The sequence below is a fragment of the Cannabis sativa genome, chromosome X (genome assembly GCF_029168945.1).
Source record: "Cannabis sativa cultivar Pink pepper isolate KNU-18-1 chromosome X, ASM2916894v1, whole genome shotgun sequence".
Classification (NCBI taxonomy): Eukaryota; Viridiplantae; Streptophyta; class Magnoliopsida; order Rosales; family Cannabaceae; genus Cannabis; species Cannabis sativa.
In genome coordinates, this window is record NC_083610.1 from 68118602 (window position 1) to 68145266 (window position 26665).

At 33.3% G+C, this 26665-nt stretch overlaps 2 protein-coding genes and 2 long non-coding RNA genes across 4 annotated transcripts; 1 reads left to right on the forward strand and 3 right to left on the reverse strand.

Moving 5' to 3' along the window:
* Window positions 1-1693: 1693 nt before the first annotated feature.
* On the reverse strand, window positions 1694-14009 carry LOC115713983 (uncharacterized). Its single transcript, XR_004011016.2, has 2 exons — window positions 13216-14009; window positions 1694-2367 (listed from the first exon to the last, which is right to left on the reverse strand). It is a non-coding gene; the product is annotated as an uncharacterized LOC115713983 (long non-coding RNA).
* On the reverse strand, window positions 2535-4464 carry LOC133032061 (uncharacterized). The gene is made up of 2 exons (XR_009684983.1): window positions 2804-4464; window positions 2535-2695 (listed from the first exon to the last, which is right to left on the reverse strand). It is a non-coding gene; the product is annotated as an uncharacterized LOC133032061 (long non-coding RNA).
* Window positions 14010-17788: 3779 nt separating the features above from the next.
* On the forward strand, window positions 17789-18703 carry LOC115723972 (uncharacterized). The gene has a single exon (XM_030653433.2). It carries the CDS (start codon window positions 17921-17923, stop codon window positions 18632-18634), a length of 714 nt encoding a protein of 237 aa, XP_030509293.1. The 5' UTR covers window positions 17789-17920; the 3' UTR covers window positions 18635-18703.
* A 1281-nt stretch (window positions 18704-19984) lies between these two features.
* Window positions 19985-24443, reverse strand: LOC115723996 (uncharacterized). The gene is made up of 2 exons (XM_061105636.1): window positions 22312-24443; window positions 19985-20421 (listed from the first exon to the last, which is right to left on the reverse strand). Exon 1 carries the CDS (start codon window positions 24096-24098, stop codon window positions 23295-23297), a length of 804 nt encoding a protein of 267 aa, XP_060961619.1. The 5' UTR covers window positions 24099-24443; the 3' UTR covers window positions 19985-20421; window positions 22312-23294.
* Between the last annotated feature and the right edge of the window lie 2222 nt (window positions 24444-26665).

Here is a 26665-nt window from a genome sequence, read left to right on the forward strand (position 1 = left end):
AATTATATTTATTTTTATAAAATTGTAAATAATAATTACAACTAATAGTTTGAAAAAAAATTATAAATTATTTTTAAAAATTAATTAAAATTACTATTTTATTATTTTATGAAATTGTGAGTTTATTAATAATTTATTATTGTAAAACTAAAAATCATTTACATGTATATTAATGTGTTTTTTTATTTATTAGGAGAATAAGAGCTTGATTGTGAAATCTCATTGTCTTAATATTATTCATACTCTTAAAAATAAAACGCTACAATACTTCTTAGTTTTTACTTAGGCTATCATTGTTAGAGAAATATTATTATCATCCAATTATTTTTTTGATATTACCATGCATCATTCTCCTAGAATAACTAATGAGGTGTTGTTCATTATTTATATTTTTAGGATTGGAAAATGATAATCTTATCTAGGGGTCAAATATAATTTTTTGTGCTGAAATTCTTGTGTTGGCAATTGTCATTATTCAATAATGTTTATGACACTTTTTTCTTCTTTCATTTTTTTTTTGTTAAAATTTTCTTCATTGGTTTTGTTCTTATAGATTTGGTAAGCTCAAGTATTTTAAAAAAATAAAAATATATAAATAATTGTTAATTATTATAAAATTAAAGATTTTAGGTTTAGAAAAAATCTTATACATTTTATATGTATTATAGTTTAAAGCTTAAAATTATTATATTTTTGTTTTCAGTAATGCAATTTAGAATTGTAGTTTGAAGAAATTTTATAAAAAGATAAATATACACTTTTTTTCTTTTTAATCTTTAAAATGATTTTTATTAAAAAAAAATAGTTTGTTAGTTTTTTTAGTGTGTTTTATTTTTTAAATAACAATTCCATTTATAAATTTTTTTTATTTCTATTAATAGTTTTATCTATTTTAGGAATATAGAGAATAACAAAATAGGAAATATTAATTTTTTAATATTTAATTAATGATATAAAATATCAACCATTAGATATTTGATCCAATGGTCAAGAATAAAATACCCATACATGTGTAATACCCATTAAGAGCATACCCATATATATATATATACAAGTAGAATGCTACGTGCGAGGCACGTATATTAAGTTTTATGCTAGGTGTATCTTGCTTTATTTAAAAAAAATACAATAAATAATTAAAGAAAAAATATTATTAGTTATTGTTTGAGATTATTAATATGTATATTCAATGAATATAAATAATGTTGTTAATAATTAAAAGTAAATACTGAATACAATATATGCATGTTTAAGAAATCTTAATATTCTAACTGCAATTTATTCTTAAGTTAATAAAAAAAACTAAACCAAAAATCAATGTTCGAAAAATAAAGCATACACAATTTAAATTTGAGTTAAATAAAAAAGAAATTAAAATTTAATCTCTAAATTGTTGATAGGTGAAAAATAAGGATACCTTTAATGGTTGGGTTTTAATTTTCTTTTGCGAGACAACAGTGTAATATTTGTATTTTGCACTTTTTATTCTAGCTAGATCTACATATAATTGGATTATTCATTTTTTTTGGATAATTTGTATATGATAGAGTCGTCAAAGTTATTATTTTTCATGTAAGATGGTAAGATATAGTGTAAATAATTAATTTAATATATAAAATCTACTTATGATATATTGTGCAACTGAAAAATTTTGCTACCTCTTTCTTATGACTGAGTTGGAGATTCTACAAAATATAAGGTCTATATGACTACATCAATATCATAGTAAATAAAATTTGTACAACCATAAGGTCTATATAATTGCAAAAATATCACAATATATGAAATTTGAGAAATTCTATTAGTAAGAAATTAATACAACACCAGTGAGATCAAGCCCTCCTTGTTTCTCAAAAGCCTCACCAAATATCGCTTCACTGCTTTTACCTGGTATATATTGCTTGAAGTCCCCTACTTTTCTATTCGACCCAATCAAAGGAACCGAACTGAAGTTGATTTGAGTCCAAAATTGCACAACCCGAATCTGCAAATTATAATAAACCAAAGCACAAAACAGAGGCGTACCTGGGAGAAAACGGAGACCGGAACCAGAGCCCTCACCTATGGCAGACGATGACGACGATGAGGGCTTTGGGGACTTCAAATTCGCTCCAATGACTCCTATTCATACCGCCTCCTCTATTTCCACCAATCTGAAGACCAGCTCCTCCACTGATTTATTCACCAACGATGATTGGGGCGACTTCGTAACCACCCATTTTAATCAGATCAATGGTGGATTTGAGTTCTCCAATGGAACAGGTGTTCATTCGTCTTTTAGTCCTTCTCGAAACCAAAACCCCTTGTACCTGTTTGGGAATTCAGTGGATGGTAATAAATCTATGATGTCTCGGGTTTAATCGGTGCCTGTAACGGCCAACAAAAAAAATTAGAGGGTATATGATTCTGTTATATATATTGGGATGGAAAAAGAGATAGAAGAAATGAGATATAAATGAGTTTTGGGATGATGAGATATATTGTTATTCTCAGCTAGCTCTGATATAAATTAGAATAGGAATGTCCAAATTATAATAGGAAAAGGAATACATTACAACAGCAAAAAAATATAATTTCATAAATATATTTTACAGAAGAAATATTTATAGGACAATGTTTATATACAAAATATATAAACCGGATTTCACAATCCTTGAGGAGTGGATAAGTTTCTTCAGGTATTTCACTAACATCGCTGCACAAGTGAATCACATTAGCTCGGGAATCCTAATCAATTTCAAAGAAATCCAGGTGCAAGGATTGCAATTATATTATAGATTTGTGTGACACAATGAAGCATTACCTAATGTAACAAATATTACCAAAACAAAAACCAAGGGAGCGGTAACCACGACCATGCCACACAGGCAAAGGGGTGAACTGAAACAGAAGATTTAAATGAAAAATATGACAGGAAAATTATTGTAAAGCCCGCTTAGTTAATTTGGAAATTATCAGTTAATTGTGATTAATTATGAAATTATTTATAGCTATTTAAATAATTTATTACTGTTATTTATGGAATTCAGAAATGCATGGTTATGTTATTCAGTAGTTTTCATATTTTGCATTTCCGGTGCCCGGTATTTTGGAACTCGGCGTTTGGCTCAGTAGAAATCACAACTTAGTATGTTAGTAGTTTGGGGACGGGTTTTAGACATTGGGAATGTCGGGAATGGCTGGGAATTTAGAATTTCCCAAAAATACCCCTTTAGTATGATTTATGTAGTTTTTGGTGGAGGGGCAAAATGGTCTTTTTGCCCCATTAGTATTTTGTCTTTTGTGATTTTATGAAATGGAAAATAAATGTTATTTGTTTATTTTATTGGCTGAAATAAGGTTTATGTAATGGGGGTTTAATTCACTTTATCAAAAAAAAAAAAAATCTCTAAGTTTAAAAATTAGAAATATTGGAAAAGCTTTTTCTCTCTTTTCTCTCTCTCTTTTTCGGCTGAAAGCTTGGGGTTCAAGGGCTGGATTTTCTTCAATTTTCAAGCTAGTTTCATCCAATCTAAGTGTTCTTCAAATCTTTGGTAAAGTTTCTAACCTTTTCTTGTTGTAATTTCTTGAAAAAGATGATGAAAATGGTAATGCATGCATGATGTTTTGGTGTTGTTGCTGCTGGTTATTGTTGTTGTTGTTTCCGTGATTTAAGTGTTGAATTCAGTAGGTTTGATGAGATTGAATTGCATGCTTAAGTTCTTGTTCTAGTTGGTTAGATTTTTATGTGAAAAAGTTATGAATTTTTGAATGAAATGGTTCAAATTGTTGCTGTGAAGTTGCTGGATGTTCTTAGTTGGTTTCAGAGGCTTAGTTATGCATAATTATGTAGGTTTGATCTAGTTTGATTGCATGATTAGTGGATTCTAACCAAGTTGAGTTTTGGAACTCAAAGCTTGGTCTTTAATGGTGTTTTGTGATTCTGTGAGTTCTGGGTGATTTTGTTGCCTTTGAATGGTTATTTGGGGCATATAGAACAGGTCTGGAAGATCTTGTATGATTTGGGTTAGAATTGATCGAGTTATGAATTTTTGAAAAATTCCTGCGAGGAACCGGAATTCCGGTTGGGCAACCGGAATTCCGGATGAGGGTCCAGTAATTCCCAGAACCGGAATTCCGGTTGGGCAACCGGTCTGCCGGTTGGGGAATTTTCAGAACCCGTGTTTTTCCTCGTTTTTATGTTTTAAGGGGTATTGCCATGCTTTTTATCGATAGGGAAACTTTTAGTTCCTAGTTTAAGTCCCCGGGAAGTGATTTAGCGTGTCACTTATAGCGTTGTGATTTTTATGGTTTAGGAGCCAGTAATCCGCCACTCAGCTACAGTTCCAGTCAGGTTGACCGGCACACCTGAATTCGGAATCCAGGTAAGATTAGTATAACAGTATGCATATGTAGATTACATGTTTAGCGTGCATGTAGGAAGCCTGTTAGATTACATTAGTTATGTATATAGGCTTCGAACCATCCAACCCTGTCACGTCGGTACAGGCTGGAGTATGACCAAGAATGAGTATGACCGGCTCGACCGATCAGTGACATTTGGTTGGTGGTTCCGTGCTATTGACCTATCCCGTCGGTACAGCCGAGTATGACCACGGCGGAGTATGACCGGTTCGACCGATCAGGAGGATACTTGTCAATAGTACCGTCCCTGTGAACGTTCAAAACTCAGTACCATGTTGGACATGGCAGTAGTGGCTCAGTACCATGTTGGACATGGCAGTAGCGGGACTCAGTATCGTGTTGGACACGGCAGTTAGAATTATGTATGAGTATTATTATGCTTTTCTTACTGAGTCTGTCGACTCACAGTTTACGTTTATGTGTAGGTAAAGGCAAAGCTATAGCTGATGGACCGTGAGCGAGCTTATGAGATTGTACATGTCGGGGCGGTTAGGCCTGGAGCGTACGATCCTCGGGACAGCAAGGCTGATTTTTGTAACTGGTTGTTAGACGACCTTTATTTTATGTAACAGTTAAACAGTTAAAACTTTTTGTAAATAATTTTATAATCGGGATCCCGAGTCTTTTGTAATATTGTTTTATAAGTTTAATTAAAAAGCAAAATTTTAATTAATCACGTTTTTCCATAAACCTCGTTGATTAGCAACGAGCTGCACAGTACGTTTAAAAATCACGTAATACGCCTATGGTAGTTAGGGTGTTACAATTTGGTATCGTAGCCGCTGTGTTGTCTTCCGAAGATCGTCACGACATGTACAATCATCATCGCGAGCTAGCTCGTTTCACGGTTCAGTAAGCCTTTATTGCTTTAGTAGTTTATTTTATTCAGTTATGAAAAAGAAAAAGCCTGCTAGGAAGCATGTTAGTAGCCTGATAGTAGAATAGGCGCATGTTTCGTTTTTAATTTCCAAATTAAGCGGCATTAGTAAGCTCTCCTTGAATACGACCTGATATGCCAACTCTTGGTTTCGCAGGCGGTTCTAACTAGATGGACGCCAGGCGGACTACCAGAGTCGTGGCAACTCCGTAGGGTCGAACCAAGGACGTGGAGCTCGGTTTCCCCCACCGCTAGGGGCCGAGGTAGAGGTCCCCGAGGCGGGGCTCGTGGCCGGGTGATGAGAACCCGCCATAGGCTGCCCGGGCTCCCCACTCGATCGTGGAGCCCGGGCGGGAGTTACGGTTTGCGGAGATGCAAGCCCGGATAGAAGAACAAGACCTCGAGATTCGCAGGTTGAGACGGCGGGGTGCTCCCGCAGCCTCGTGCCCATGGTTCCGGTGGCACCCGCCCCTGCCGCCTGTGCCGAGATAGTGGTGGCGGCCCATAGATTGGAACCTCTGTATGAGCGGTTCCGGAAGCAAGCACCTCCGGTTTTCCTGGGAGGTCCGGACGTAATGAAAGCCGAGCAATGGCTGACGGTGATCACCAAAATTCTGAATTTCATGGGTGTCACCGGTAACGATAGAGTGGTATGCGCCACATTCCAGTTCCAGGAGGACGCGCTGGTATGGTGGGACATGGTGTCTCAGATCCATGATGTCACCACCATGACCTGGGAACGGTTTCAGGAACTCTTCAACGCAAAGTACTACAACGAGGCGGTTAGAAGCGCCAAGAGAAAAGAGTTCGCTCACCTGACCCAGCGTGAGAACATGAGCGTCACTGAGTATACTACTCAGTTTGATCGGTTGGCGAGGTTAGCCTCGGGAATTGTGCCGACCGACTTCAGCAAGAAGGAGAAGTATCTGGACGGGTTGAATGCCAGGATTAGGCATGATTTGATGATCACCACAGACGACAGCACCACCTATGCTCAGATGGTGGAGAAGGCACTGCGAGCTGAGGGCGCAGTGGGGTGTATGTCAGAATCAGCCAGTACTCCGGTTAGTGGCGGGGCTCCTACCCCTCCTGCATCAGGCTATAGCAGGGGGAGTAGTGGTTCGGCCATTGATCAGAGGAAGAGAGCACCCACTGCTTCCGGTGGCTCGAGTCAGAACAAGAGGTTCCGGGGGAACCAGAACAGAGGGAGTCGTCCTGGTGGTACTGAGACCCGATTCTCCTATCCCGAGTGCCCTAGCTGCAAGAGGCACCATCGGGGCGAGTGCAAAGGTCAGGGATGCTTTCATTGTGGCATGCCCGGACACTTCAAGAGGGACTGTCCCCAGCTCCGACCAGAGGCACCGCGAGCTCCAGCGATACCCACTCCAGCCAGGGTGTTCGCTATCACGCAGGCTGATGCAGATGCCAGCCCATCAGTTGTCACAGGTCAGCTTTTTATTAACAACTCGCTATATTCAGTGCTGTTTGATTCTGGGGCTACACATTCTTATGTGGCGGCCAGAGTCTTTAGTAAATTAGGTAGACCCTATGATAGATATGAATCAGGATTTGGAACCCTGTTACCTGGCGGAGAATTGGTTATCTCCAATAGGTGGATTACGTCTATGCCGATCAGGATAGATGGTAGAGAGTTAAGCGCTGATCTGATAGAGATGAGTTTAGTCGAATTCGATATTATTTTAGGAATGGATTTCCTATCTAAATATTCGGCGAGCATTGACTGTAAAAGGAAGATGGTGGTCTTCCAACCGGAAAGTGAAGAACCGTTTGTATTTGTTGGTTCAGTTCAGGGATCTCGGATCCCGGTGATCTCGGCTATGTCAGCGAGAGAATTGTTGCACGGCGGTTGCTTAGGGTTTCTGGCCGTGGTGGTGGACACCACTCGGCCAGATACCATTCGGCCAGAAGACATCAGGGTGGTTCGGGAATTTTTGGATGTTTTTCCCGAAGAACTTCCAGGGTTACCACCTCAGCGGGAGATTGATTTCGTGATAGACTTGGCACCAGGGGTGGAACCGGTTTCCAAAGCCCCGTATAGGATGGCTCCAGCTGAACTTAAGGAATTAAAGATTCAGCTTCAAGGGTTGCTTGACATAGGGTTCATTCGGCCCAGTGTGTCACCCTGGGGAGCCCCGGTTTTGTTCGTCAAGAAGAAGGATGGATCTATGAGGATGTGCATCGACTACAGGGAACTGAACAAGCTGACGGTGAAGAATAAATATCCATTACCTAGGATCGATGACTTGTTCGATCAGCTTCAGGGGAAGACGGTCTTTTCTAAGATTGATCTCCGTTCGGGTTATCATCAGTTGAGAATCCGAGAGGAGGACATTCCAAAGACAGCTTTCCGCACTAGGTATGGACACTACGAGTTTCTGGTTATGTCATTCGGACTAACCAATGCTCCTGCAGCATTCATGGACCTGATGAATAGAGTATTCAAGGATTTCCTCGATATCTGTGTGATTGCGTTTATCGACGACATCCTCGTGTACTCTCAATCAGAAGAGGAGCATGAGTTACATCTTCAGATGGTACTGCAACGGCTTCGAGAACATAAGCTTTATGCCAAGTTCAAGAAATGTGAGCTCTGGCTATCTCAGGTGTCCTTCCTAGGGCACATTGTGAGCAAGGATGGGATCAAGGTGGATCCCGGGAAGATTGAATCCGGATTGGCCGAGACCGAAGACAGTGACAGAAATCAGAAGCTTCTTGGGTTTAGCCGGGTACTACCATAGGTTCGTGGAAGGGTTCTCCAAAATTTAAATGCCCCTAACCGAGCTTACAAAGAAGAATCAGCGGTTTATCTGGTCAGATAAATGCGAAGCTAGTTTTCAGGAGCTGAAACAGAGGTTGATTACCGCTCCAGTGCTAGCTTTGCCTTCGGACAAGGAGAAGTTCGTAGTATATTGCGACGCATCCAAACAGGGTTTGGGGTGTGTATTGATGCAAGCCGATCGGGTCATCGCCTATGCCTCCCGTCAGTTAAAGGATTATGAACAGCGATACCCGACTCATGATCTAGAATTGGCCGCAGTGGTTTTTGCACTGAAGATTTGGCGGCATTACCTTTATGGGGAGAAATGTGAGATCTATACCGACCATAAAAGTCTCAAGTATTTCTTTACTCAGAAGGATTTGAATATGAGACAAAAGCGTTGGTTGGAATTAGTGAAGGATTACGATAGCGAAATCCTCTATCATCCCGGAAAAAGCCAATGTAGTGGTCAATGCCCTGAGCAGAAAGGGTCCCGGGCAAGTAGCTAGTATGGTTCAGATCTCACCTCAGCTAGCAGAGGATATGGTTAGATCCAGCATTGAGTTTGTGGTAGGTCAGCTTCACAACTTAACGCTGCAATCTGATCTGTTGGAAAGAATAAAAGTCGCTCAGATGACGGATCCAGATTTAGTAAAGGCCCGAGACGAGGTGTTGGCTGGTCAAGCCAAGGACTTTTCAGTGTCAGACAGTGGGATGCTTTTGTATAAAGCCAGGGTTTGTGTTCCGAATAGTGTGGAACTTAGGAATGAGATCTTTGAGGAGGCTCATTCTACCCCGTATTCTCTGCATCCCGGCACCACTAAGATGTACCAAGATTTGAAACCGTACTTCTGGTGGAGCGGTATGAAGAAGAATTTGGTAGAATTCGTATCGAGATGCCTCACTTGTCAGCAGATTAAGGCTGAACATCAGAGACCAGCAGGGTTGTTGCAGCCTCTAACCCTACCAGAATGGAAATGGGAGGATATTGCGATGGATTTTGTGGTCGGGTTGCCTAGGACCACAGGTTTATTTGATTCCATCTGGGTAGTGGTGGATCGATTTACGAAATCTGCTCATTTTCTGCCGGTTAAAACAACGTTTTCAGTGGATCAGTTGGCAGAACTATATGTCAGAGAAATAGTGAGACTTCACGGGGTACCGAAGTCTATAGTTTCGGACAGGGATCCGAAGTTCACCTCCAAATTTTGGCAAAGTTTGCAACGGGCAATGGGTACAAAGCTGAAATTCAGTACAACATTCCATCCTCAGACAGATGGTCAGTCCGAAAGGACAATTCAGATATTGGAGGACATGTTGAGAGCCTGTGTTATGGACTTTGAAGGCTCATGGAATAAGTATCTACCGTTGATAGAATTTTCTTACAACAACAGTTATCAGAGTACGATAGGGATGGCTCCCTATGAACTGTTGTACGGTAGGAAGTGTAGATCCCCTATCCACTGGGATGAGACAGGGGAGAGGAAATACCTAGGTCCAGAGTCAGTTCAGCGGACCAATGAGGCGATAGAGAAGATAAAAGCTAGAATGCTTGCCTCACAGAGCAGACAGAAGAGTTACGCAGATCCGAAACGCAGAGATGTTGAGTTCCAAGTAGGGGAACATGTGTTTTTACGGGTATCTCCGATGAAGGGGATTAAACGTTTCGGGAAAAGAGGCAAGTTATGCCCTAGATTTACAGGACCTTTCGAGATTCTCGAGAAGATAGGTCAAGTGGCATATCGGTTAGCATTGCCTCCACTTTATCGACGATTCACAACGTATTCCATGTCTCGATGTTGAGAAAATACGTTTCAGATCCCTCTCATATACTCAGTTATGAGAGCCTTCAGCTACAGCCAGACATGACTTATGAGGAACAGCCAGTGCTGATCCTGGATAGAAAGGATAAAGTCCTTCGGAATAAGACCATAGCATTGGTCAAGGTTCTCTGGAGAAACAGCAAGGTGGAGGAAGCCACCTGGGAGCTTGAGTCAGATATGAGAGCTCAATATCCAGAGTTATTCAGGTTAGATTTCGGGGACGAAATCCTTTTAAGGGGGGGATAGTTGTAAAGCCCGCTTAGTTAATTTGGAAATTATCAGTTAATTGTGATTAATTATGAAATTATTTATAGCTATTTAAATAATTTATTACTGTTATTTATGGAATTCAGAAATGCATGGTTATGTTATTCAGTAGTTTTCATATTTTGCATTTCCGGTGCCCGGTATTTTGGAACTCGGCGTTTGGCTCAGTAGAAATCACAACTTAGTATGTTAGTAGTTTGGGGACGGGTTTTAGACATTGGGAATGTCGGGAATGGCTGGGAATTTAGAATTTCCCAAAAATACCCCTTTAGTATGATTTATGTAGTTTTTGGTGGAGGGGCAAAATGGTCTTTTTGCCCCATTAGTATTTTGTCTTTTGTGATTTTATGAAATGGAAAATAAATGTTATTTGTTTATTTTATTGGCTGAAATAAGGTTTATGTAATGGGGGTTTAATTCACTTTATCAAAAAAAAAAAAAAAAATCTCTAAGTTTAAAAATTAGAAATATTGGAAAAGCTTTTTCTCTCTTTTCTCTCTCTCTTTTTCGGCTGAAAGCTTGGGGTTCAAGGGCTGGATTTTCTTCAATTTTCAAGCTAGTTTCATCCAATCTAAGTGTTCTTCAAATCTTTGGTAAAGTTTCTAACCTTTTCTTGTTGTAATTTCTTGAAAAAGATGATGAAAATGGTAATGCATGCATGATGTTTTGGTGTTGTTGCTGCTGGTTATTGTTGTTGTTGTTTCCGTGATTTAAGTGTTGAATTCAGTAGGTTTGATGAGATTGAATTGCATGCTTAAGTTCTTGTTCTAGTTGGTTAGATTTTTATGTGAAAAAGTTATGAATTTTTGAATGAAATGGTTCAAATTGTTGCTGTGAAGTTGCTGGATGTTCTTAGTTGGTTTCAGAGGCTTAGTTATGCATAATTATGTAGGTTTGATCTAGTTTGATTGCATGATTAGTGGATTCTAACCAAGTTGAGTTTTGGAACTCAAAGCTTGGTCTTTAATGGTGTTTTGTGATTCTGTGAGTTCTGGGTGATTTTGTTGCCTTTGAATGGTTATTTGGGGCATATAGAACAGGTCTGGAAGATCTTGTATGATTTGGGTTAGAATTGATCGAGTTTTGAATTTTTGAAAAATTCCTGCGAGGAACCGGAATTCCGGTTGGGCAACCGGAATTCGGATGAGGGTCCGATAATTCCCGAACCTAATTCCGGTTGGGCAACCGGTCTGTCGGTTGGGGAATTTTCGTAACCCGTGTTTTTCTTCGTTTTTATGTTTTAAGGGGTATTGCCATGCTTTTTATCGATAGAAACTTTTAGTTCCTAGTTTAAGTCCCCGGGAAGTGATTTAGCGTGTCACTTATAGCGTTGTGATTTTTATGGTTTAGGAGCCAGTAATCCGCCACTCAGCTACAGTTCCAGTCAGGTTGACCGGCACACCTAAATTCGGAATCCAGGTAAGATTAGTATAACAGTATGCATATGTAGATTACATGTTTAGCGTGCATGTAGGAAGCCTGTTAGATTACATTAGTTATGTATATAGGCTTCGAACCATCCAACTCTGTCACGTCGGTACAGGCTGGAGTATGACCAGCAGCCGTAGTATGACCGGTTCGACCGATCAGGCTGACATTTGGTTGGTGGTTCCGTGCTATTGACCTATCCCGTCGGTACAGGCTGGAGTATGACCAGCAGCCGGAGTATGACCGGTTCGACCGATCAGGAGGATACTTGTCAATAGTACCGTCCCTGTGAACGTTCAAAACTCAGTACCATGTTGGACATGGCAGTAGTGGCTCAGTACCATGTTGGACATGGCAGTAGCGGGACTCAGTATCGTGTTGGACACGGCAGATAGAATTATGTATGAGTATTATTATGCTTTTCTTACTGAGTCTGTCGACTCACAGTTTACGTTTATGTGTAGGTAAAGGCAAAGCTATAGCTGATGGACCGTGAGCGAGCTTATGAGATTGTACATGTCGGGGCGGTTAGGCCTGGAGCGTACGATCCTCGGGACAGCAAGGCTGATTTTTGTAACTGGTTGTTAGACGACCTTTATTTTATGTAACAGTTAAACAGTTAAAAGTTTTTGTAAATAATTTTATAATCGGGATCCCGAGTCTTTTGTAATATTGTTTTATAAGTTTAATTAAAAAGCAAAATTTTAATTAATCACGTTTTTCCATAAACCTCGTTGATTAGCAACGAGCTGCACAGTACGTTTAAAAATCACGTAATAAGCCTATGGTAGTTAGGGTGTTACAATTATAGTATTGAAATGAATTTTTTATCATATTATCACTAATTTATTAGTTATCTCAAGAATATTAGAAGATACGCAATCTAGAGACCTCGGATTACATCAGCATGAGCATGAGAATGAGAATGAGTAATTATAACCGCATCAATTGTTCTTAGCCTGGCTAAAACCAATTATAAATATAATTTTATAAATATATTTTCCAAATTTCAAGTATTTATAACAATATTTGATTAAATGTATCTAAAAATATTTATATACATAATATATAATAATATATATAGGACAAGTATTTATATTTATATACATAATAGATATAGGACAAGAATATATCATTCCCAATGCAACTCCAGTGAAAGATTAAATAAATTAAAGTATTTGAGTAAACTTATCCTCGTGTAATTTGTAAGAATATGATGCAATGTAATGTATTTAAAGTAAATAAATAAATCGAGATTTATAAAAAGCAGCCAATTTTCTGAATCCTCCAATGAATTATTGATTCTCATTCACAATGCCAATACCTATTAAACCAATTGCAGTCTAACGTAGTTCATAAACTAAAAATGGTCAGAAAAATCCCTTTTACCCAACAAAATTCCCAAACGAACATAACTACGATATCCATCGAATTAAACTCTAATTTACTCAAAACCTGAACAAAAGATACCCCACCCCATTTAGAAAAAAAAATATACTGACAAGAATCAGAATTGAATCCTAGGTCACACCAAAGAAACCCAAATCGCAAAACCCATCGAATACAAATGAATGTTTTGAGAATCGAATGGCAATATATTAAAATTAATCACCAAAAAAGATAAAACAGGAACGAACCGTGATTGTTGGGCTAAGCCTTAGCAGTGTTGGGAATAAGAGCAATGTCCTGCTTTTGTCCCTGATTCAATTGGGCTTCCTTTTCTCGGATCTTCTGCATCTGAAGCATTCTCTCCATAACGAGTTTGTACTCACACTTCTCATATGTGTGTCTCTCGTTCTCGCACTTCCATGGGAGGAAGACCTCAGCTTGGCGACACTTGTTCAGAGGGATCAACAAGTGGGCGCACTGCGCTGTGAAGAGAACGAAAGGGGCTCGAGTCGGATGACTTCGAAGAGGACGAAGGAGAATGGGTCGTAGGCTATGATTTTCTTGAGACCAACTATTTTGCAGGTGAAGAAAGGTTGGTTTGGCTCACATACAAATCAAACAAAAGGCATCTGATACTTTCAAAGAAAGATCAAAGGATATTGGGTTAGAAGGCGTAAAACCTCTACATTCGGTCTGCCTGGTCTTTTCCCCATTCCATCCTTCATGTCATGGTCAGGCGGCTTCTCTGCAGGTGGTGGTGGTGCCAATGCACCCCAACTTTATTTTTGCCATCAATGCAATCGCACAGTAAACCTAGACCCCTCTTCTGAAATAGTCTGCTCTGAATGCAGTGGTGGCTTCCTTGACGAAGTTGAAAACCCTATGCCCAGTCCAAATTTTAATCCTTTTTTCTCCTTTTCACCCGATGCACCATATTCAAATATTAATGGGATTTGTTTTATTTTTATTTTATTATTTTATTATTTTATTAAATATAAATAAAATGTTACCCATAAATTTCTCATAAACCAAGAATTCAGTTATATAGGCACACTTTATATAGAATAGATATATTAGCAAAAAGCTACGTGCGAGGCAGTATACTTAGTTTCATGTTAGGTATTTTATAATTTAATTTATTATTATATTCTAATTAAATTTTTTTAATAAAGTAACTTATTTAAGAAAAACTTATTTTAAGTTTTACATGGAATAATTTTTTATGTATATAAATAATTGAAATGATGGCATTGCAACCTAAAAGTAAATACCGATTGGAATATGTTAGTTCTAATGATTTAATATAATTGTTTGATGCTTGAAGAAATCATGATAAAAAAAAAAAGTGTTAGAATAATAAAGCAAACATCACTTAAAATTGTGAAAAGTTTAAAAAAGTGAAAGAGTGAGGCTTACTGGAAGTATTTCCAACTGCTGAGATAGTAATAGAAAAAAGATAGTTAAAAAAATTGTGAGTGATACATAATTAATTTAGTGCATAGATTAATTTTTATTTGTGTAACCTAATTAAATTTGAAATTCTAAAATTTAAAATAAACTGATTGAAAGAAGGAATATAAAAAAAAAAATACACTTTGAAAAATAAAATAATATTATTTTCTAAAATGCAAAATTTACAACTAAAGTTCAAAATATTTTTACAATATTTTCAAATATTTTTTTAAAGGAAAAAAAGACCAAATAACAATACAATATAAATAAGGTATAATGACTTTAATGAAATATAAAAGCCAAAATTAAAAAAAAAAAATTAATCTATTCACAAAGTAGTAAAACATTTTATTATTATTATTTTATTTTATTTTCTATCATAAAAATAAACTAAAGAACAATAATAAGAAAAAATCCCAAAACTGATTTTTAGAATACATAAGTGGTCATTCAAGGAGCCAAAAGTCATGGGTAGGCCTGGGGTATTTCACACTCAATTGTTATATACAATACCAGCTCAACAAATCAAGCAGTTAAGCCTAATTTTAATTGAAATGATGATTCTTACAAACTCTAATTAGTAATATATAAAAGTGAACGCAATTCATCAAGTAAAATACAAAAATGAATGTCATTCATTGGATTAAAAAAAAAGAAGAAGAAGACGGTAGATGCCAAAGCATGAGACATTGATGATAATTCATAGTAAAAAAAATAAGCTAATCTAAATTTTATGGAATAAAGAATTTAGAAGTAAAAGCTACGGTAAAGTATATTGTACGTACCAAACTTTACCGGAATGGACATGCTCGCGGAAATTAGTCAACTCATCGGCATGGAGGTGATGGTGGAGGCCGGTCCTCGAAGAGAACGAAAGGGGCTCGAGTTGGATGACTTTGAAGAGGACGAAGGGCTGTTTGTTTCGCCACCTAAAAAGCTATAACTACAAGCACCCAGAAATTGAAACTCGACCAAATAACTTTCGAACGTGAATCACCTTCAGATATAAATATATATATATACATTGAATTTGAGTGCTTTATAGTACTGCGATACCACATCTAGAAAAGAAGATGGGAAACTCTGATGCGAGGGAACCATTGATAAAGGTGGAAGGAGATGAAGTTAACAGAGGAAAATGATGGAACAAAGTGTTTGAGACAGAGGAGGCCAAACAAGAAGTTCTCTTTTCTCTTCCTATGATAATCACCAACGGTTTCTACTATTTGATTCCACTTATTTCCGTCATATTCGCTGGCCACCTTGGCCAGCTCCACCTCGCCGGAGCTACTCTTGCTAACTCATGGGCCACCGTCTCCGGCATTCCTAAACAGTATACCATATAGAAAAATTCACAAGAAGAAAACGACATTATACAAACCAATTTCTAAATAGTATACCATATAGAAATAATACTCAATAAACGAAACTCCAGATCCCAATTATATAATCAAAACTTACCTATATATTACTCTCGAATAAAGAAAGAAAGAGGGTTATGACTCTCGAATAATTAGCATCAAATATCACTTCAAATATTAATGGGATTTGTTTTATTTTTATTTTATTAAATATAAATAATATTTTATTATTTTATTAAATATAAATAAAAAGTCAACTAAGAATTCAGTTATATATAGACACACTTTATATAAAATAGATATATATATAAATTAGGAAGAGGTTTCAATGGTTACATTTTTATTGTAACTATCATGGTTACATTTTTTTAAGCCATTGGATTACTATTAAATGGTTGTTATTAATTTGGAAATTAAATAAAAATAAATAATAAATAACTTGTAACCTGAAAGTAACCTAATCATTTATTTCCTTATAAAACTTTAATTAAGATTAATTATATTTTAAAATTAAATTAATTATAATTATTAATTAATTTTTTTGCAATTTATTACTATATAAGGATCTTTTAGCAATTTATTTTTTTATACTGAAATTATTTAAAATTTTATAGCAAAACTTTCTATAATTTAAAATTATACACATATAATTTCATAATTTAAATTTTATTATACTTGTAATCTTAATTTTAAATTATTACACTTAATTATTTAATTTTTTTTATTTAAATATTTAAAAAGTAAAAAATGAAATAAGTTGAAGGATTTTTTAGAAAAAAAAATGGCTGCACTTGTTATCGATTGATTAGCTTGAGACATCATACTTAGTTCATATAATTGTAACAAAATAATTAAATATCATTTAAAAATAATTAATTATTTGAAAATTTATTATAAGAAGAGAATTTTAATTTGTGTCAAAAAAAGTTTAATTTTTGTAAAAAAAATAAATTTTATTGTAAATATTATAATTAAATGGCTTAATTATTAAAATAATTCAAGTAAGGATTTAAATATAAATATTTAATTGCTAAAAGAAGTCTTGTTAAATATTTAATTAATTATTCTAAGAAAATAGTTAATTATAATTAAATAATTCTAAAAAAAGAATGTCTACTATTTAATTAATTATTTTAAGAAAATAATTAATTATAATTAATTAAATTTAAAAAAAGAAAGTCTACTATTAGTAACCTGCTATTACAGCTTAAAGAAAAATATAATTACAATAAAAATAATAAAAATGTAACCATTGAATAGTCACCCTAATAATTTGTAAATGGGAACCTTACACGAACTTGTTGATATAATAAAAGTCCATATGTCTATCCTTATTTATATGCATGCAAACCAGCCCTTTTGTTTATTAGAAATCTTGAAATCTTAATCTCAGATTCTATGTCGTACACACAACCAAAACAAAACCCTGCATGAACAGCTGTAACTGCCAGACAAAGTACTCTCGTTTATTATTTTCTAACCCTTACTTAAATATTTCCATTTAAATTTCTTGTCTGTTTCAGGTGATTTAAAATCAATTAATTACTTAATTAAGCTGTTACACTCTTCTTCGTGCATGTATCAGTCGCCATACATATCAACAACAAAATTTATAAATATATATTTATTTTGTATAACGTATCCAAACAACTATACACACGAGGATTCTAATTCTTTCTCTCTCCCCCTCTCTCTCTCTCTCTCTCTCTCTCTCTCTCTCTCTCTCTATATATATATATGATATATCAAATCCTAAATATATATTATATGACTATATATATACGTATATACGTACGAACCTTCCCCCGAGACAAACATGGTCTCATAATCTTAGCTGGTATCCTCGTCCGTACTACAAACGATCCTTCCTTTCCTTATCCTTTATTTCTAAATGATCAAGATCTCAGATCTGAATATATATATACGAATATTATGATCAGCATTATATATAAGCTTCAAACATTACATGTAGAAACACCAAAAGCTAGACCAGGTTTCAACCTTTCAATCCATCTACTTCTATATTTCTAAAAACCACTACATATATATACACACATACATACATATTCATACCCTTTTTCTCGTTCTCATTATAAAAAAAAAAGGAAAAGAAAGAAACGTATATATATATATATATAATATGGGACGATTGAATTTTGAGGGATTGAGAAACTTACAAAACACAGCAAACGACTTATTACGATACTCAGTTGTGGTTGATTATAACAAACGACAAGATCAGAAAAGGGTTTACGAAGTTTCAGAAGCATGTTTGAGAATGTTGGATGTGTGTGGTGTTTCAAAAGATGTTCTTTTACTTGTGAAAGAACATCTCCAAGACCTTCAATTCACGTTGAGACGATTAAGCATTGGGGAATTAACAACCGATATCGAAAACAAAATCTCAGACTACAATTGTTACAGGAAGAAATTGAAGAAAGAGACTATCAATTGCTTGAACTCTCTCAAGGGATCATTAAATAAGGTTGTACTACTCGTTCCATCATCATTATCATCTTTAAACGACAATCTTTCTATTGTCGTTGATGTGTTGAAAGAAGTTAGAGTGACCACTATCTCTATTGTTGAGTCTTTGTTTTCCCTTATTGACAAGCCTTGGCTTGACCAGATCAAATCGGCTAAAGCGTCATCCTTTCTTGGTTATAACTCCAAGTTCAAACGTGTGAGTAATTACAGTAGTGAAGATATTTATGATTCTATGGAGCTTCATAGTGCTAATAAGAGATTGGTAGCTGTGAAGATAACTATTGAATGTATTGAGGTAGAGTTGGAGAGTATAATCAGGCGTTTGATCCAGACAAGAGTTTCACTTCTAAACATACTCACTAATTAAGTATCGAGTTATAAATTACTTAATGTAATAATTTTTAGAGAACATTACTAACTAATCGCGATGACATGTGCTAAACACTACTGTCCAATAAACTACCCCGTTATATTTTATGAGGGGTGCAATTAATTATATTAATGGCTTTGTTGAAATTAATAAACTACATTTAGACATTTAGTCATAATTTATATGTACTTTCCAATATTAATATATAATTAGTTATTCATTTTTTAGTTTAACCTTCTTTGTATAATAAATTGTATTTTTTTTTTGTTTTTTATTTTTATTAAATGGATATAGTGTATCATTAATATTTCTAATTCATTCATTCATTTGTTTTTATTTTCTTTATTGAACAATGTTATACATCTTCATAAACTATCATGAATAATATCACATGTGGCAATATTTATATTTTAAAAAAAAATATAAGGAGAAGTTGACGAATTTAATTTAAATATATAACTTTTTATAAGTATTGTATACAATTAGCTTCACACTCTTACATAACTAAGATATATTTTTTTTTTTGAATGGGAATGGATAATTTATTAGCAAACCAAATCCGCAATTACAAAACATTTAAGAGTACTAGGAAGATTACTCTCCAAAAAATTATGACCAGACCAATAACAAGAGTCACGAGCCAAACAGTGGACGGCCTTGTTAGCAGATCGCTTAACATGACTAATTGAAACATTAGACAAAAGAGAAAGAATAACTCTGCAGTCTTGAACGATAACTCCAAATAAAGAAGGCCTATCAAGCTGACAGTGCAAAGCTTGGACAGCCGTGAGACAATCAGTCTCAATGGTGATACACTCCGACAAATTAGACGCCTTTATTCAGCTTAAGGCCTCTTTGACACTACAAGAAAAATGAGTATTAATGAGGACAAATTTCGTTGGTAAAAACCCCTGTTTTCGTCAGTATTCCTCATCAATGAGGACATTTCGTTGGTAAAAAGTCGTTGGGAATAGTTTGTTGGTAAAAACGATTATCAACAACGACTTTTGAAGTCGTTGGGAATGAAAATTATCAACAACGACATTGTCGTTGGGAATAATATTTTATTTATTTAATTTTTTTAAAATCTGAGTACATCAACAACGACATTGTCGTCATTGATATTATTATCAATGACGACAATATCGTCATTGAAGAGTGTTTCGAAAAAAAAAATATTAAATAATTATATTAAAATTATTTCTAATTAATTATTAATATATAATATTATATTAAAATTGTTAAATTAAATAATTATTTTAAATTTAAAATTTTTTTAGTTTTATAAAAATTATTTAATTAATTAATTAATTTATAAAATTATTTAGTTAATTAAGATATGAAATCATTTAACTAAAAGTAAATATTTAGAGTCACTAATATTACAATAAAAAGTGAGTCATAAACATTACAATACTGCATACTTAAATATAAATAAGTGTTCATAAAATATTAATAAACATTAAACCGATAGTTTGTTAAATTAAAATAAAAATTCAAAAAGAAGTTTGTAGTAGCATCGTCCTCATCACTAGCATCTCCAGGAACATCCGACATATGTGGGTAGTATGGCGGCATTTGCGAACTTGTCATCATCTGAGATGTCTGCTGCACATGTAGTGTCGGCATCATTTGAGATGTCTGCTGCCCTTGTTGTGTCGGCATCATTTGAGATGTCTGCTGCCCTTGTTGTGTCGGTATCATCTGAGAAGTCTGCTGTCCTATTTGTGGCATCGTGACATTTGTGGCATCCGAGGCTCTGACACATAAGACGTCTGAGGCGACTGCGTCATCATATTCAACAATAATTTTTTTATTATCCCAAAATTTTAACAAATTTTTTTTAAACTAAAAGTAAATATTAATTTTTTATTTAATAGAATATTAGATTATTTTTTTTATTATTACTCTAATTATTTATTAATATTTTTATTGTAAGAATTTATTAATTATTAAACTCATTACTTATTCAATTATTAATTATCTATTTTCAACTAATAAAACTTATTTATTAAATATTTAATTATTTATTATTTTATGATATTTTATATATTTTATGAATTTTATTATTTTATATATTTGAGTTTATTCCTTTTGCTCTTGTCCCACTTCTCAAGACCATAATGGGATATATGTAAACTATATATATATATATTGGGGTAAACCTCATTACTAAACACATGCTAAAACCTTTTGAATTATGTAACAATGTCAGAGCTTTTATGTTTTTATACAACTCATTCATCCATTTTTTTTCCTTCAAAAAAAAAACTTTAATTAATAGTAACTTAGATCATTAGCACCTTGATTATCCCCATAAATAAGTATACTATATATTTTATTACCACTTTTTATACATTTCATATGATAATAAAACTAATTTATATACACATAAGAATATATATATGTAATTTCTAGGTTTGATATATCAAAATATTATTTAAAAAATTGTATAGGTTTGATATTTAAAAAAATTGCATGTAACTTCAATATGTCTAATTTTTTTTTTTTTATTTTTAACTAAAAGTAAATATTAATTTTTCATTTAAATTATTTTTATTTAATAAAATATTAGATTATTTTTTTATTATTAATCTAATTATTTATTAATATTTTTTATTGTAAGAATTTATTAATTATTAAACTCATTACTTATTCAATTATTAATTATCTATTTTCAACTAATAAAATTTATTTATTAAATACTTAATTATTTATTACTATTTTTCAAAAAAATACAAATTTTATTTAGTTAAATTACTTAATTTTAAAATTATTTTCATTAATTTTTATAAATAATTATTAATTTATAATTTTCCTCATTAAATATAACTTCTATATTTTTTTTATTATCTCAAATTTTTAACAAAATTTGGGCAGAATAACATTTATATTTTAAACTACCCAAAAAATTTAAACCTGATTTACACAATCTAAAAATTTTCAAATACATCTCAAATATTTAAATATTACATATTATCAAACTAAACCAAAAAATTATTAAAAAATATATATATAAAAAAAAAAAAAACAGCCGCATATATATATATATATATCTAAGAGATTATTTCATTTACACAATAACAAAAACAAACACAAATATTATCTAAAAAAAAATAATAATTTCAGAATATTCACCTATATATATGTATATAATTAAAAAGAAAAAAAAAACAACAAATACAATCTTATATAACATTTTACAAATCAAAATATATACACACTATATAGCTACAAAAATTCAAACAACAAAAATATATATAAACACAAATACATATATAAACAAAAAATAATCTATAGTATTCTTTTTATACTAAAACACCCCATGGGTGTAACAAAACACTATGTCGGCTCTAGGAGGAATTTTTATTTTTTTCCTTAATCTTATATAATGGAGTTATTTAAAATCACCTTTAAATTTTCTGATTTGATCTAAGTGAGGCCTACTGTTTTCTAAACTTAAGCCACGGCATTGGGAAAAGAAAGAGGTAAGCAATCCCATCCCATCCCAGCCTTAGAAGGTTGTAGTCTTTTCGGATTTGGCTATATATTATTAGTAAATGGTTAACTGAACGCAAATGGAGACACCCCACACCCACCATTGACATCCCTAGACCAGAGGCATTTTTAATAATGACATATATTATTTTAACGTACAGAAAATGAGATATTACCTCACAACTCGCCGCTGGTGGTTGGCCGACGCTATTTCAGGCGGAGGAGAGCCGGCAGTGGCAGCAAAGGACGTCGACGACCGGAGTGGGGAGGCGGAGGGGATGGGTTTTCGGATTTTGAAGGGAGAGGCGGAGGGGATGGGTTTTCGGATTTTGAAGGGAGAGGCGGAGGGGATGGGTTTTCTTTAGCTGAAATGAAATAGGGGATGAGATAAATGAAATAGGGGATGAGATAAATGAAATAGGATTTTCAGCATTTTTTTTTTATATTGGAGAAGTCCCCAACGACATTGTAAAAAAAAGGGGGGAAATTTGCCGCCAATGCAACGGACATTTTTCAAAATATAATAAAATTTTTCCCAACGACAATGTCGTTATTGAAGCTTTTTTCAATAACGACATTGTCGTTATTGAAAAAAAAGTCGTTAGTGATTTACTATTTTTTTTTAAAAAAAAAAAATTGAATATATTTCCCAACGACAAGTAAGTGTCGTTATTGATACCCTCACTTTTAATGAGGACTTTTTGGCGTTGGTAATAGTGGCGTTGGTATTACCCATTATTCTTGTAGTGTGATGCTTATCATTTCAGCAATGGGTGCACTTGAAAGTCCCGTCGAATAATAGGAAGATGCAAAAATGACAGCTCCATTCGAGTCCCGAACAATGAAACCTGTCCCGTAGGAATTGTTGGCTTCAAACGTTTCACCATCGACATTAATCTTGATCATTCCTTCTGCTGGTTTTGTCCAATAATCGTTGCTGCTACTGTTATTTGAGCTTAGGTGCAGCGGCTCAAAGCGACAGCTTTGAGCAAATTTCCATTGACCAAGAACTTGATGTGCCGTAGAAACAACTTCAGCAGCCGTACTTGTTTTATTGTTCCAAACAATGTTGTTGCGGGCTTTCCAAATAGACCAACTGATCATTAAAACTTCTTCAATGGCATCACCTTTATGCCGATTCCACACTACAGTAAACCAGTCAAGAAAGCTGGTAGCAGTCGAAGGGCCGGGGAATTGTCACAGCTGATATGTTCCAACAAGACTTTGAGAAAGGGCAATCAAGGAACAAATGAAGGGTAGTCTCAGCTGCAGAGTTGCAAAATAAATAATGATTCTGAACCGGGACTCGCTTAATTTGAAGTTGAACACGGGTTGCCAAACAATCAGTTAATACACGCCAAGCAAAGTGGAGAACTTTAGGAGGGACTTTAATCTTCCAAAAATTCTTCCACAGATTCGAATTATCATCCATGGACCAATTACCCTTTATAACTTGTAGGTGCTTGTAAGCACTTTTCACCGAGTAGAAACCAGTTGGTTCTTTGCTCCAATACCAGACATCTTCAATGGAATTGCTATTAAGAGGAATCTGGAGAATGATCTGTGCTTCTCTTGAGTTGAAAAGGTCATATAACACTTCAGAATCCCACTCTTTAACATCAGTCTTCATTAGTTGATAGACTTTGCAGGAGTGCAGAGAAGGATGATCAGATTCCACACGAGGAGACGTATCTGATGGGAGCCAAGGAGTATTGAGGACATTAGTATCTAGACCCGAACCAATACGAATTCTAGCACATGTTTTAATTAGATCTTGTGACTCAAAGATGCTCTTCCAAATGAAGCTTGGGTTGCTTCCAAGTGAGGAAGTAAGGAAATTTCCTTGAAGATAATATCTCGCTTTATACACACGTCCCACAAGAGTATGATCATTAAGAAGAAGGCGCCAGCCTTGTTTGCCGAGTAAAGAAAGATTGTAGTCATGAAGGCTACGAAATCCCATACCTCCATCACTTTTACTCTTCGTAAGCCTCTTATCAACTCATCCAGGTGCTACCATGGGTGTCTTGAGAAGTAGTATTCCACCAATATTTAGACATCATACTTTCCAAAGCAGAGCAAGTGTCTAAAGGCAACAAAAAGACCGACATGGCATAGCTAGGAAGAGCTTGAGCAACTGTTTTAAGTAACACTTCACGACCGGCCTTTGAAAGGAGTCTACCCTCCCAACTCTGAATACGCTTCTGCATTTTGTCTTTAAGAAATCCCAGAATAACATTCTTGTTTCTCCCCATTGTACAAGGAAGTCCTAAGACATATTTTTAAATATAATATATTTGTATTTTTTGTAGATGAATGTGTAGATTTGTGAAAAAATTGGGGCAAGATTTTGATTAGAGAAAAATAAAAATTATTGTATAGTTATATGGGTAAAATTAGTATAATAATTGAAAAAAGAAGTAAAAATATTAAATTTTGAAAGAAAAGATAAAAATTAAAGACATCAAATTTAAAAATGAATAATTACATAAGGCATATTTTTTTGTAAAATAATTACATTTTTACGTTCAAAGAATGTTGTTTTACATTTTTACGGTTTTCTAAAAAATACCACGAAAACAACATAAAATCAATAAGAAAACTACATAAAAGTAACAACAAAAAATAACATACATATTATAAAAAATTAACAACAGATTAACAAGATTACAACATAAAAAAATTATATTTTCTGTAAATAAAATAAAAAAAATCGTAAAAATATTTAAAATTCTATGAAACCGTCTTTTTGTAATTTTTTTGTTGTTTTTATATTTTTGTGAAATAATTCCATTAAAAAAGGTATGTAATATAATTTTCTAAACATTAATTAACTTTGAAAAATGTGGAATTATCCTCTTATTTTCTTTTATATTTGTTATTCAAATTTCATTTTTAGCCCATAAGCCCCAGCCCTATTAATTAGAGGCTTATTGGACTCGGTAGGTCCACTACAAAATTTTAGGAATCTTTTCAATAATATACTTAAAATATAAATTATTTACCAAAATACCTTAATAAATCTCAATTACAATAATACTTTGCCACGTCATTAAAAAAATACCTTAATTCTAAAATAATATTCCTAAAACGAAATTAATCCCAAATTCCATTTTTTTTTATTATTTTCTTGGGTTTTCAAAAGTAACCTTTTGGTTATTTATGATGCTGATAAGAAACTAATCAGTTACTTTTAAATTATATAATTTAAAATACAATTTGGTTACATCTAAAATCTTATTTGTAAACATCTTAATAATCAATAGCTATTTTTAAGTTATATTGTGCTATCTTATTATTTAAAATACATTTAGGTAACTTTAAAATTTATTTTCGAAACTAATGAGTTTGTCATATAATATAATAAGCTACTATTTTTATTTATCAATTATTTTATATACCTTTTTTAAAATAGTAAACATATATATGAAATAGTTTTTTTTAGTAGTATACTTCATAGTAATATTCAATTAAAACAATGTAATATACATTTAGTCGCTCATATTTTTTTTATTATATAAGTATTTTGAATTTTAAAAATAAATTTGATTTGTTAACTAAATAGTATATAATTTGAGATACATTTTTGGTTTCTTCTAAAATTTATTTGTATATATCTTAATAATAAGTTAGTTATTTTTATGTAATATTATAATATTTTATTATTTAAAATACATTTGAGTAACCTTCAAGTTTATTTTATTGTAGAAAGAGTAGAAACTAATTACAAATTAAATTTTCTTTAATATATAATATAATTTAATAGTAACCAATCAGTATATGATTGGTATCATGGGCACCTCAATAGTTTTTTTTTTTTGAAATAATAAAAAATTATATGTTCTTATATCTTAAAATAATCACATTAAAGAGTAGATCACGATAACATTTTTTTTAATTTAAGTGAGTAACGATATGGTCAGAAAAATAGTTTTAAAAATCTAGTTACTTTTTGATTAACTAAATGAAAAAAGAAAGGGATTTTTTAAAAAAATATACGTAAAATATAATCTAATTACAAAAATAATAACTTAACAAATCTCAATTACTTACCTTACTTTTAAACTAATATACCTGAAATGAAACTAATCCCGAAATTTTATTTTTTTTGCTTTCCTGCATTTCAAAAGTAACATTTTGGTTACTTATGATGTTGATAAGAAACCAATAAGTTAATTTTCATAAAAATTTATTATTTTTATATTATACAATTTGAGATACATTTTGGCTAGCTCTAAAACTTATATGTATACACCTTAATAATCAATTAATTATTTAGGTTATATTAAAACATTTGAGTAACCTTCAAGTTTATTTTCGAAAATATAATAAGTTGTCATGGAGTAAACTACTATTTTAGTAAATTGTATTTAAAAAAAATATCATATATGTTTAAGCCACCCATATTTTTTAAATGTAAATTATATATGCATTTTGATTAATTAAATAAAGAATGAAGTCACAAATAAATTTTAAAACATTACAAACAAGACACATTTTTCTGGACCAATTGATTATTATTTCGATAAC

What these genes read in the sequence shown, in the direction of transcription:
- LOC115723996 (XM_061105636.1), bottom strand. Translation starts at nt 24,098, where the DNA reads ATGGGATTTCGTAGCCTTCATGACTACAATCTTTCTTTACTCGGCAAA.
- LOC115723972 (XM_030653433.2), top strand. Translation starts at nt 17,921, where the DNA reads ATGGGACGATTGAATTTTGAGGGATTGAGAAACTTACAAAACACAGCA.